Below are 13,005 nucleotides of genomic sequence, written 5' to 3' on the forward strand. Positions count from 1 at the left end.
TTTTTTTCCCCTCTGCCCCCCATCCCCCTCCGCATCCCGATATTTGACCTGGGTGATCTGGTCACCCTAGCTTCAGCAGGCAAGTCCACATGTCCTATTTGGACACAGACTGGCTAACCTAGTGAGGAGGGCTTTAAACTAGGTTCGACGGGGACAGGTGAGCAAAGCCCACAGGTAAGTGGAGAACATGGAGACCTAGGAGATGGGTCAGAAACAAGAGGGAGTGTGGGCTATAATGGCAGAGAGAAAGGAGGGTCAGGGCAAAACTGGGAGGCAAGATCGAACCAGTATCTTAGATGCCTATATACAAATGCGAGAAGTATGGGTAATAAGCAGGAAGAACTGGAAGTGCTAATAAATAAATACAACTATGACATTGTTGGCATCACTGAAACTTGGTGGGATAATACACATGATTGGAATGTTGGTGTGGATGGGTACAGCTTGCTCAGGAAGGATAGACAGGGGAAAAAGGGAGGAGGTGTTGCCTTATATATTAAAAATGTACACACTTGGACAGAGGTAGAGATGGACATAGGAGATGGAAGTGTTGAGAATCTCTGGGTTAGGCTAAAAGGGGTAAAAAACAAGGGTGATGTCATGCTAGGAGTCTACTACAGGCCACCTAACCAGGTGGAAGAGGTGGATGAGGCTTTTTTTAAACAACTAACAAAACCATCCAAAGCCCAAGATTTGGTAGTGATGGGGGACTTCAACTATCCAAATATATGTTGGGAAAATAACACAGCAGGGCACAGACTATCCAACAAATTCTTGGACTGCATTGCAGACAACTTTTTAATTCAGAAGGTTGAAAAAGCTACTGGGGGGAAGCTGTTCTAAACTTGATTTTAACAAATAGGGAGGAACTCATTGAGAATTTGAAAGTAGAAGGCAGCTTGGGTGAAAGTGATCATGAAATCATAGAGTTTGAAATTCTAAGGAAGGGTAGAAGGGAGTACAGCAAAATAGAGACAATGGATTTCAGGAAGGCGGATTTTGGTAAGCTCAGAGAGCCGATAGGTAAGGTCCCATGGGAATCAAGACTGAGGGGAAAAACAACTGAGGAGAGTCGGCAGTTTTTCAAAGGGACACTATTAAGGGCCCAAAAACAAGCTATTCCGCTGGTTAGGAACGATAGAAAATGTGGCAAAAGACCACGTTGGCTTAACCACGAGATCTTGCATGATCTAAAAAATAAAAAGGAGTCATAACAAAAATGGAAACTAGGATAGATTACAAAGGATGAATATAGGCAAACAACACAGGAATGCAGGGGCAAGATTAGAAAGGCAAAGGCACAAAATGAGCTCAAACTAGCTACGGGAATAAAGGGAAACAAGAAGACTTTTTATCAATACATTAGAAGCAAGAGGAAGACCAAAGACAGGGTAGGCCCATTGCTCAGTGAAGAGGGAGAAACAGTAACAGGAAACTTGGAAATGGCAGAGATGCTTAATGACTTCTTTGTTTCGGTCTTCACCGAGAAGTCTGAAGGAATGCCTAACATAGTGAATGCTAATGGGAAGGGGGTAGGTTTAGCAGATAAAATAAAAAAAGAACAAGTTAAAAATCACTTAGAAAAGTTAGATGCCTGCAAGTCACCAGGGCCTGATGAAATGCATCCTAGAATACTCAAGGAGCTAATAGAGGAGGTATCTGAGCCTCTAGCTATTATCTTTGGAAAATCATGGGAGACGGGAGAGATTCCAGAAGACTGGAAAAGGGCAAATATAGTGCCCATCTATAAAAAGGGAAATAAAAACAACCCAGGAAACTACAGACCAGTTACTTTAACTTCTGTGCCAGGGAAGATAATGGAGCAAGTAATTAAGGGAATCATCTGCAAACACTTGGAAGGTGTTAAGGTGATAGGGAATAGCCAGCATGGATTTGTAAAGAACAAATCGTGTCAAACCAATCTGATAGCTTTCTTTGATAGGATAATGAGCCTTGTGGATAAGGGAGAAGCTGTGGATGTGGTATACCTAGACTTTAGTAAGGCATTTGATACGGTCTCGCATGATATTCTCATCGATAAACTAGGCAAATACAATTTAGATGGGGCTACTGTAAGGTGGGTGCATAACTGGCTGGATAACCATACTCAGAGAGTTGTTATTAATGGTTCCCAATCCTGCTGGAAAGGCATAACAAGTGGGGTTCCGCAGGGGTCTGTTTTGGGACTGGCTCTGTTCAATATCTTCATTAACGACTTAGATATTGGCATAGAAAGTACGCTTATTAAGTCTGCAGATGATACCAAACTGGGAGGGATTGCAACTGCTTTGGAGGACAGGGTCATAATTCAAAATGATCTGGACAAATTGGAGAAATGGTCTGAGGTAAACAGGATGAAGTTTAACAAAGACAAATGCAAAGTGCTCCACTTAGGAAGGAACAATCAGTTTCACACATACAGAATGGGAAGAGACTGTCTAGGAAGGAGTACGGCAGAAAGGGATCTAGGGGTTATAGTTGACCACAAGCTAAATATGAGTCAACAGTGTGATGCTGTTGCAAAAAAAGCAAACATGATTCTGGGATGTATTAACAGGTGTATTGTGAGCAAGACATGAGAAGTCATTCTTCTGCTCTACTCTGCGCTGGTTAGGCCTTGACTGGAGTATTGTGTCCAGTTCTGGGCACCGCATTTCAAGAAAGATGTGGAGAAATTGGAGAGGGTCCAGAGAAGAGCAACAAGAATGATTAAAGGTCTTGAGAACATGACCTATGAAGGAAGGCTGAAAGAATTGGGTTTGTTTAGTTTGGAAAAGAGAAGACTGAGAGGGGACATGATAGCAGTTTTCAGGTATCTAAAAGAGTGTCATAAGGAGGAGGGAGAAAACTTGTTCACCTTAGCCTCTAAGGATAGAACAAGAAGCAATGGGCTTAAACTGCAGCAAGGGAGGTCTAGGTTGGACATTAGGAAAAAGTTCCTAACTGTCAGGGTGGTTAAACACTGGAATAAATTGCCTAGGGAGGTTGTAGAATCTCCATCTCTGGAGATATTTAAGAGTAGGTTAGATAAATGTCTATCAGGGATGGTCTAGACAGTATTTGGTCCTGCCATGAGGGCAGGGGACTGGACTCGATGACCTCTCGAGGTCCCTTCCAGTTCTAGAATCTATGAATCTATGTCATGCCACCTCCCAGCAGAACAATATGCAGTGTAGCCAGGATCTGAGTGAACTCTCTCCTGCCATCTATTGACAAACTGGTGGAAAAGACCTCAGGAGCAGACCATACTTGCATAGACTCCTACTCTACCTAGGTCAGGGGTCGGCAACCTTTCAGAAGTGGTGTGCCAAGTCTTCATTTATTCACTCTAATTTAAGGTTTCGCGTGCCAGTCATACAGTTTAACGTTTTTAGAAGGTCTCTTTCTATAAGTCTATAATATATAACTAAACTATTGTTGTATGTAAAGTAAATAAGGTTTTTAAAATGTTTAAGAAGCTTCATTTAAAATTAAATTAAAATGCAGAGCCCTCCGGACCGGTGGCCAGGACCCGGGCAGTGTGAGTGCCACTGAAAATCAGCTCATGTGCTGCCTTCGGCACGCGTGCCATAGGTTGCCTACCCCTGACCTAGTGCTCAGCAGCCAGACCTGTTTTGGCTGATCAGTTTTGGCTGTTTTAGTTTAAAATTCACTTTAGTCTTGACTGCAGGGGTAATGAAATGTAATTATCCTTATTGAGGTGTGATTTGCCTATTGAGGTTGCCTAAAAGGCAACAAACCTGTACTTAACATGTATTACGCCTCACTTGCTAAGCAGGGGGTAATGTCAAATCCAAGGGAAATTTGAGGGAGTGGACAAGTGTTTCTACCTGGTGGAATGGCCTCTGTTTAAAGAGTCCTATTTAACCCTCCACCTCCAGGGCTTAAAGAGAGAGCTGATCAGACTCCACTTAGAGCCCGTGGTTCTGCTCAGGGGTCACTAGAGCTGAAATCGCTGATCAGCAGGTCTAGGGGACTGAGCCTTTCATCTGATTTGGGGAGAGCATTGTAGTGAAAGATCGCACAAAGGGCGCAGCAGCAGCAGCGAGGTTCCCCACGCTCTGCTGAAATCACCGAGAACTGGGCTCAGTGGGGGAATCTCGGAACATGTCACTACAGCTGGAGGCAGAGGCAGTGGTGGGGGCAAGCAGTGGCACAGACATTAGTGGTGGGGGGTGAGCAGTGACAGCAGCAGAGGCATCCCTTGCAGGGATGGGAGGCGAGCCCATGTGAGAGCACCCCTGAATTTTAGGGCTTTGCGGGTGCAGCAGAGGGGAAGGGAAGTGGCGTGTTAAAGGGACATTTGTCCATTGGATTTTCACACTGCAAGGGGGAAAGCTGAGGCAAAGACACTGCCCCCGTATTGTGAGGCAAGCCTTTACTTAAGGTTTGCACACTTTTGAATCATGGTGTTTTCCCAAAGTAATGCTGAGTTGCCACTCCATTTTACTAACTGTTTTCTCTTGTTATCCCCAGACTTGGTGTTTGCGAGTGAGGAAGCATTGCCCCTTAGAGGCACCCTGGGTGGGTGTTTAGTTTCCCCAGATTTGGGGGGGGGGGCAGTGGGGGGGCTTGAGCTGGTTTGGTTTTGTAACATTAAGAGGAACCCCTAGATAATGAACTCAGCCCTTATTGCTCCTGGCACTGCCTAGCAGAAGGGTACAGTATGGAACATCCACTCATGGCAATGTTGTAGGGCTGGATAAGCCAAGTGGAAAAGGTCTTGGAGGGAATCCCAACAAATATCCTCTGCCTAAACTGCTCTAAGAATGGGCAGCAGATAGCATCCTGCATCAGGATGGAAGGGAAAGTATTGGTTAAGGTGTCTAAACCCTTTTTACAGGAGCGGGGGTTCCTCTAGGAGGCAGCAGTCCCCCCCTCCTCATGCCACTTCCTATAAAGAAAGCCCTGTTTAATGAACCCCAAGAGATTTGACCATCTGAGACATCAGAGCAGAGTTATTTGTGATCCAATGAGCCAGTGAAGCTTGGCAAACTCCACTGCACAGTTACCACAAAGAATGCAACCCCTTTAAAACAATGCTAAGTGTCTGGCTTGAGCCCGAGAGGCCAAGAAATGCAAATGCCCTGCATAACTGCCCTGCTGGTGCGTTTCAGGGAGAACTGCACATGCAATGCAGTGTGCGCTGCACTCTCGAGGAGCGAGCGAAAGGCAGTGTCAGCTGGGATTCAGAAGCTCCTTGTTTTCAGAGGTTTAAATCAGGCCTTCGCTGTTACTTTGTGTTTGAAGATTTGGGGATATTGTTCATTATTTCTCAGTCCTGGCAGCTAATCTCCTGACGCTGAGGATGTAGGGTTCATGAAACCAGAAAATGTCAGGTCTGACCAAAAGAAAAGACAAACTCAACAACACACAGAGCTCTGTCTATTCACAGAGGAGTTGGCAGGGCTGAGCGGTGGCAGAACAACTCCAAGCGGTACTGAGGGACGTGCCTGGAGTGGACAAATCATGCCAATTGTCTGCGAGAGGGACCTAAAGCTAAACCCAAAATGAAGAGAGAAAGGGAAGCCTTGTCCAGAGTCCCTAGTGCTCCAGGTTTCGTGCACTTAGTGTGCCTTCTTCTAATCCACCCAGGTAGGAAAACCAATCTCTTTAAGAATCTGGGAAGTGGGAGAGGGTGTGCATATGTCGTTGTGTGGCGGGAAGAGGGGGGTGAGGTGAGGCTTCAGAGCTGAATGCTGGTGTTCATGAGCCTGCTTAGCCCCTACGCGAGCAGGGGATGTTCATTCAAGCAACAGCCCTGAATACCTTTTCTTTCCCCTCACACAGCGGCTCTCTGGCTTTGGGAAAGGATTGTTCCAGCTGCATTTCAATGTAACGAGAAAGAATTAACGAGCGGTTTCTTATAGAACACATTGTTGGTCTGTGCTTCTGAAATCAGACACTGTGAATCGCGCCTGGGGAGTGTTTGTTCTGTTTGAATGAGCTTGTAGAAGCAGGACAGTTTGACGTTGTAAGTTAATCTAACATCCTCTTCTGGAAAGACAATTGAAATCGGTTGAGACCCATCATTCAGCTGTGTTTAATGCTAAGCCAAAGTCTGGAGATGCTGGAAAGTTCAAACAAAACGTTATGTCGTTACTGCCACGCATGCTGGCCATACGTTTTGACTCACGCCCTAGTCAAAGTGTAAAAGAGACTGGATCACATTTGGAAAGTAACTGGCTCCTGATATTACTGTAGAAATACCGTAAAAGTAGTTTATTTAAAAACCTTGCTCCCGCACAAACTCATCTATGTTCGTACTGACTTCCCAGCTCCCAAGAGCTGTGGAATTGAATGGGTGCTGCGTGTGAGCCCGGATACAGTTTGATCTAACCAGCTGCTATAGGGAAGATCTGTCTCCCATGTCACTGTTTCTTATGGCAGCCCACACATGCATTGTACAGGTTTCAGAGTAGCAGCCGTGTTAGTCTGTATCCGCAAAAAGAACAGGAGTACTTGTGGCACCTTAGAGACTAACAAATTTATTAGAGCATAAGCTTTCGTGGGCTAAGAAGTGGGTTGTAGCCCACAAAAGCTTATGCTCTAATAAATTTGTTAGTCTCTAAGGTGCCACAAGTACTCATGCATTGTACAGACACTCTCTGGAATGGGCTTTCCTGAGAGAGGAAATTTCTACTTTAATTTACCTTTGAAAAGTCCCCCTTGGTACCATGCTGTGCTCATGCCAGTCCACTCCTGCCAGCTACAGACTCTGCCCAGTAGCTGGTTGGTTGTGAGTGCCCCAGTGTCCCACTCAGCAGTTCTGGTTGTGCAGTGAGCACATTTGGAACAGTTTGTCCCAGTCCTTTCAGCAGCTGAATGAAGATGTTTCTCTCTAGAACGGTCTGTGCTATTTTTTGTGGCTTGTATGTTCAAATAGCTCTAAACCCAACACTCCACGGTGATGCCGACTGATCAGGCGCTAAAGCTGAGAGGCCTCCAGGAAGGAGACATGCATGGGAATGTGAGGTAAACACTAGGGCTGTTAGACCTTCTCTTTCCATGGAGGAGCCAGACTCTCAGCCTGTCCCAACCCCACAGAGTTGGGTTACATCTGAAAGGGCGGGGGCAGAAAGGGCACAGAAAGGTGTCCAATATGCTGCGGCAGCTACAGGTCATATCGTATTGCCGGCAGCTCTTTGGCTAAAGCACTGACACTGGATTAACATCTTTATTAAGCAGGTGTGTTTCCAGTGAGGTCCCTCAGGGATCAGCTACTGGCCCTACGCTATTTAACATTTTTATCAGTGACGTGGAAGAAAACATAAAATGGTCACTGACAAAGTGTGCAGTTGACACACAAATTTGGGGGGGGGGGTGATAAATAATGAAGAGGACAGGTCAGTGATACAGTGCTATCTGGATTGCTTGGTAAACTGCGTGCAAGCAAACAATATGTGTTTTAATAAGAGTAAACGTATACATCTAGGAAGAAAGAATGTAGGCCATGCTTACAGGCTGGGGGACTCTCTCCTGGGAAGCAGTGGTTCTGAAAAAGAATACCAGCAATCCGGTTGGCTCAGTATCCGTGACCTGTCCTCTTCATTGTTTACCACTTCCCAATTTTTATGTCATCTGCAAACTTGATCAAGGATGATTTTATGTTTTCTTCCAAGTAATTGGTAAAAATGTTTAATTGAGTAGGGCCAAGAACCGAGCCCTGCGGGACCCCACTGGAAACACACCAGCTCGATGATGATTCCCCATTTACAGCTGCATTTTCAGACCTATCAGTAAACCAGATTTTAATCCATTTAATGTGTGCCACGTTAATATTATATTGTTCTAGTTTTTTATTCAAAATGTCATGTGGTACTATGTCAAATGCCTTACAGAAGTCTAAGTGTATTATTTTAACACTATTACCTTTATCAGCCAAATTTGTAATCCTATCCAAAAAGATATCAAGTTAGTTTGACAGGATCTATTTTCCATAAACCCATGTTGATTGGCATCAGTTACATTACCCTCCTGTAGTTCTTTATTAATTGAGTCCCATATCAGCCACTCCATGATCTTGTCCGGGACTGATATCAGACTGACAGCCCTATAATTATCTAGGTCATCCATTTACCCTTTTTAAATAGTGGTACAACATCAGCATTATTCCAGGCTTCTGGAACTTCCCCCAGTGTTCCAAGACATACTGGAAATCAACATTAATGTTCCAGCCAGCTCCTCAGCCAGCTCTTTTAAAACTCTTAGATGCAAGTTATCTGGACCTGCAGATTTTAAAATGTCTAACCTTTGTAGCTGGCATTTAATATGTCCCTGAGATACAAGTGGAATGGAAAGTGTGTTATCATCATCGTATAATATGACTACATCATCTGATTTCCCCAACTACAGAACAGAAATGTTTATTGAACACTTCTTCCTTTTCTCCATTATTATTGATAATTCTACCAGTTCCATCTCGTAATTGACCGGTACCATTGTTAGGATTATTTTAGATATTAATATACATAATAAACTCATTATCCTTGTCTCTGCTGGCCATAGATTTCTCCTTGTGTCCCTTTGCTTCCCTTATCAATTTTGTATACTTTGTTGTTTCAGATTTTGTTAATTACTATCAACTTTCCCTATTTTTCATTTGTTATATATTACATTATTAATTATTATTATTATTTTTATAGCTGCCTTCAATTCCCCTCTAAACCAGGTATTTTTTTAACTAGCATGGCCTTCTTCCTCAGTTGTGGGATTGTGCCTTTTTGGGCTTCTGGGAAGGTGTTCTTAGACAATTTCTAATGATCATTTATACTGTTCTGATTAAATTCTTCCTCCCAACTGATTGGCTCTTACTTGTTTTAAACATTCTAAAGCACCAAGTATATATACTACTGGTCTGGGCTTTATTGTTTATACATTATAAATGTGATCAAGTCAAGCTCACTTGCACCTAAGGGTACGTCTATACTTACCTCCGGGTTCGGCGGTAAGCAATCGATCTTCTGGGATCGATTTATCGTGTCTTGTCTAGACGCGATAAATCGATCCCGGAAGTGCTCGCCGTCGACGCCGGTACTCCTGCTCCGCGAGAGGAGTACGCGGAGTCGACGGGGGAGCCTGCCTGCCGCATGTGGACCCGCGGTAAGTACTTTGTAGTTCAAACTAAGGTACTTCGACTTCAGCTACGTTATTCACGTACCTGAAGTTGCGTATCTTAGTTCGAACTGGGGGGTTAGTGTGGACCAGCCCTTAGATACCATTAATTTTTAGTTCTGTGATAAGCTCCTCTTTATCTGTGAGGATAAAGTCTAATAAAGAATTCCCCCAGGAAATTGTCATGTATAGTATTTAGGAAATCCAAGGATGTTTTAGCACTGTCTGCATGAGCCCTCCACCATAAGTCACTCTAATTGAAGTCCCTCGTGATCACACAGCTTTTTTCCTTACACATTGGAAACAGGTGTGTAAAGAAGCAGTCATCCTGTCTGCTGGCATGAATGGTGGTCTGTAGCAGACACCCACTTGTGCTCTGTTAGGACATTGATCCATAAACATTCAAGATAATTTTCTTCTGAGTTATCGGTGATTCAGACACAAGTAATACCATTTTTGACAGAGTCCCATTTCCCCTCCCCTTTTGTCCACTTGACCCTTCCTGAATAGAGTATAACCACTGATTTTAACATTCCAATTGTGCACATCATCCCACCAGGTTTCATTAAAACAACTAGATTGAATTATGCGCATCAATGAGCAATTCCAAATCCTCTTGTTTGTTACCCAGACTCCTAGCAGTGGTATACGGGCAATTCAATAATTTCTTCTCTTTGTGTCCTTTGGTTCCTTGATTAATTTTGTTCTGAGCAGCTTGATTTTGTGCTTGTACCTTCCCCCATCCTTTTTACCATCCCCTTTTGTTATTACTTTCGTGAGCCAGCCCCTGCCCTCCAGCATCCCCACCCTATGCCTTGCACAGCTCCGATCCTGCCTCTCTCTGCTCTGGCTCTCTGCTAGTCCCATTCACAGTGACTGAGAGCAGGACGGAGCACCACATGCAGGGTAAGGTACTGCCAACCAACCGGCTGCTTTCATCTACTCGGTATACATGCCTCCTCTGCCCACCTCACACAGGAGTGTCCTACTCCATCCGGCTCTGACTGTCACCAAGGCAACACTCGGTTCTTTCTGCATAGTCATGAATGGGTGCTGCTGTCAGTGATGGGGTGCCAATCAGTGTGAACAGCCATAGATCCCAGCAGTAAGACATACTCAGCAAAGTGCCTTCCCCTTCAGTAGGACCATTCAGGGAAGGGGTGGCGGGCAGTGAACACATGCTTTTGGGGCGGTCAGGTGTCTGCACCCTGTAAGGGCTCGAGGAATATTTACTTTGGACTCTTAAAAATAAACACATTTTGAGAAGGAACTGATCTGCAAAATGTGGCTCTGAGCCCCGATTGATCACTTAAAAATATCATTTTTGACGTGGAACACTTTGTTCCTTCCCCATTAAAATGCAATGAAATAGGACAGCAACATGTGCTTGGACTAACGGAGCTCAGCCCTTTCCTCCCTTTTAGCTGCTGCTGCTTCTTCTTTCGCATGGCTGGTGTAGAGCAGCAACTACAATTTCACCTGAAGTTGATGGAGCCAAATGGCTACATCAGGAGTAGCAGAATTTATTGCAGTGATGCCTCCTTCATATTTATACATTGGGCAGTAGGTGGTGAGATGTTTGATGGTCTATCATGGGGAACCACACACGCACACCGGGGAGTCCTGGATTTTCCATTTGTACATTCGATATCCGCATCTACCATGGTTGGTTCGGATTCGGCTCAGTTGACCAAGATGACCGTGGAAGGTCAAACCCAGGAACCTTCTGTGTGGGATCCGGCACAAGGTTTTAGCTGCTGATGGCCCACTTTGTCAGAGCAGACACCCTCTCTATACCCAACCAGGACGCCAATCTCCACCTCTCCTCCCTGCCTGATGGAGAGATGTAGCAGAGATTGGGGTTTACTGCTAAGAGACTCACTCATATAGTTAAACCTGGTGCAAGAATGGGATAGCCAGGCCCCAGGTCACTGCCAGGATGATGGGTCGGGGTAACGGGATAACCAGGCCCCAGGGTCATAGGTGGGATGATGGGGTTGGGGTAACAGGATAACCAGGCCCTAGGGTCAAAGGTGGGATGATGGGTCAGGGTAATGGGATAAGAACATAACATAAGAACGGCCAGACTGGGTCAGACCAAAGGTCCATCTAGCCCAGTATCCTGTCTTCTGACAATGGCCAATGCCAGGTGCCCCAAAACCAGGGCCCAGGGTCACAGCTGGCATGATGGGGTCGGGGTAACGGGACAACCAGGCCTCAGGGTCACAGGGGGGATGATGGGTCGGATGATGGGTCATGTCTGGGCTGACAGGTTTTGAATGCTCTCCAGGACAGAGAGCTCTTTTACTTACTGATGTCAGGCATGTAAATGGCACAGTGTCACAACCGGGGCATGGATGGTATGACCTAGGGTCAGAGCAGGAGTCAGTAGTCAGGCCGGGTCAGATACCAGGAGGCTACAGTCTGAGTCAAGTCAAAGGGCAAAACTGAGAGGTGACAGGTGACAGGAGGCAGGCAGGGTCAGGTGAACAGAAGCAGGTATTGCAGCCCTCAGCAGGGAGAACCCAGCTCTGTGGACAACTTCCTGTCCCTGGGCTTGGGTTAAATAAGAGCTGGGAACCAGGCAGGGCACCCAGGGTTCCACCAATCAGATCCCTCCACTGGAGTCCTCTGCCAGGGTTCGGGTCCTACTCTGGCAAGCAGTTAGCAGGTCAGTGGGTGGCAGGTTGGAGCTGAGTAGCACTTGAGAGCCCTGTGGCCCAGCGTTCCAGGCCTGCGGCCCCTGACACGCAGCCAATAGCCCATGGTTACATTTGTCACTAAAAGAAGAGCGTCTGGTCTGTGTCAGGGCAGGGCCTGCGGTAACAGGCTGTTCACTGGCCCCTCCTTGTAGTGTAATTATGAATGGCTGGAGGCAGACATCTCCCCCAGCTTTCAGGTGATGGAGGGAGTGAGGGCACATCCCCCCACTCTTGAGCCTGGCTGGGAGATGAAGGAGGCCAGTTCCAGGCTAGGAGTGTTGCTGGGCCGAGCACTCCCTTCTCTGGTTGTGAGCCACTACCCGCCGGTGAGCACAGAGCAGAGCTGGTGGGGCAGAGCCATAGGGAACTGCCCAGCTGCCGTCTCTCAGCTCAGCCCATGGCATGAGAATCCAGCTGAGCCAGTGGGCAGGCGTGATGGGGCTGCCGAACACAGGGGTGTCACACGAGTTGCACGATGCTTGGCAGTCCTGTCCTAGGCTCCTGTGACCAAAGTCCCACTCAGAATGAATGGCTCCTCCCAGTCACCACTCAGACAGAGTCAGTCTGCAGCCAACATCTTCCAGCATGCCCCTGTCGCTGGGCATGCCTGGCCCTGGGGCAGTCCATCTCCAGAGCTCCTCATGCACTTTCCAGTCTCACACAGCTTCCCCCACTTCCTGCAGAGGGGAACCATTCTCAGCTGGGCCCCACATCCTTCCCCATGGCACAGTTTCTTTGTAAGCTCTGCCTTGGCCAGGGCTGGATTAAGGTCATCCAGGACACTAGGCACAACACGACATGGGCCCCCTACTGGCGCTGGTCCCATGTTTTGAGTGGTGGTGGCAGGGTATCCACCTTTCCTCCAAAGAGGCAAGGGCAGTGGCATCGGGCCCCCTTCTGCCCCTGAAGAGGCAGCAGTGCCTATCCAGCAGGGCCCACCCACCTGTAAGGAGCAGCAGGGATCCCATCTTCTGCCCAGACAGGAAGAGCGGGCAATAGGGAGGGCCCACAACACTTACCCCGTCAGCTGAATTGTGTCTGCTTGCCTGGGTTGGAGGCAGGGCCTGATACACAAGGCCCCCTGATGGTGGAGGGTTGTCGGCCCCCCGCCCAGAGCAGTGGGTCTTGAAGATAGGATCCCATTGAGATGCACCCTAGTGCTTCAGGCTCTTTGCAGACTCAGGTCCCC

The 13,005-nt window shown here is 46.7% G+C and overlaps 1 protein-coding gene across 1 annotated transcript in view; it reads left to right on the forward strand.

Annotated features, from left to right (window-relative positions):
• The first annotated feature begins 5,405 nt into the window (after positions 1–5,405).
• Positions 5,406–13,005, forward strand: part of HEPACAM (hepatic and glial cell adhesion molecule) — an 84,315-nt gene continuing 76,715 nt past the window's right edge. Inside the window, exon 1 of the mRNA XM_026657987.1 lies at positions 5,406–5,595. Within this exon, the coding sequence (XP_026513772.1) occupies positions 5,511–5,595 (85 nt within the window). The 5' untranslated portion in view covers positions 5,406–5,510. The remainder of the gene's footprint in view (positions 5,596–13,005) is intronic.

This window comes from Terrapene carolina, unplaced genomic scaffold (assembly GCF_002925995.2).
Source record: "Terrapene carolina triunguis isolate 2854851 unplaced genomic scaffold, T_m_triunguis-2.0 Scaffold374, whole genome shotgun sequence".
Taxonomy (NCBI): Eukaryota; Metazoa; Chordata; order Testudines; family Emydidae; genus Terrapene; species Terrapene triunguis.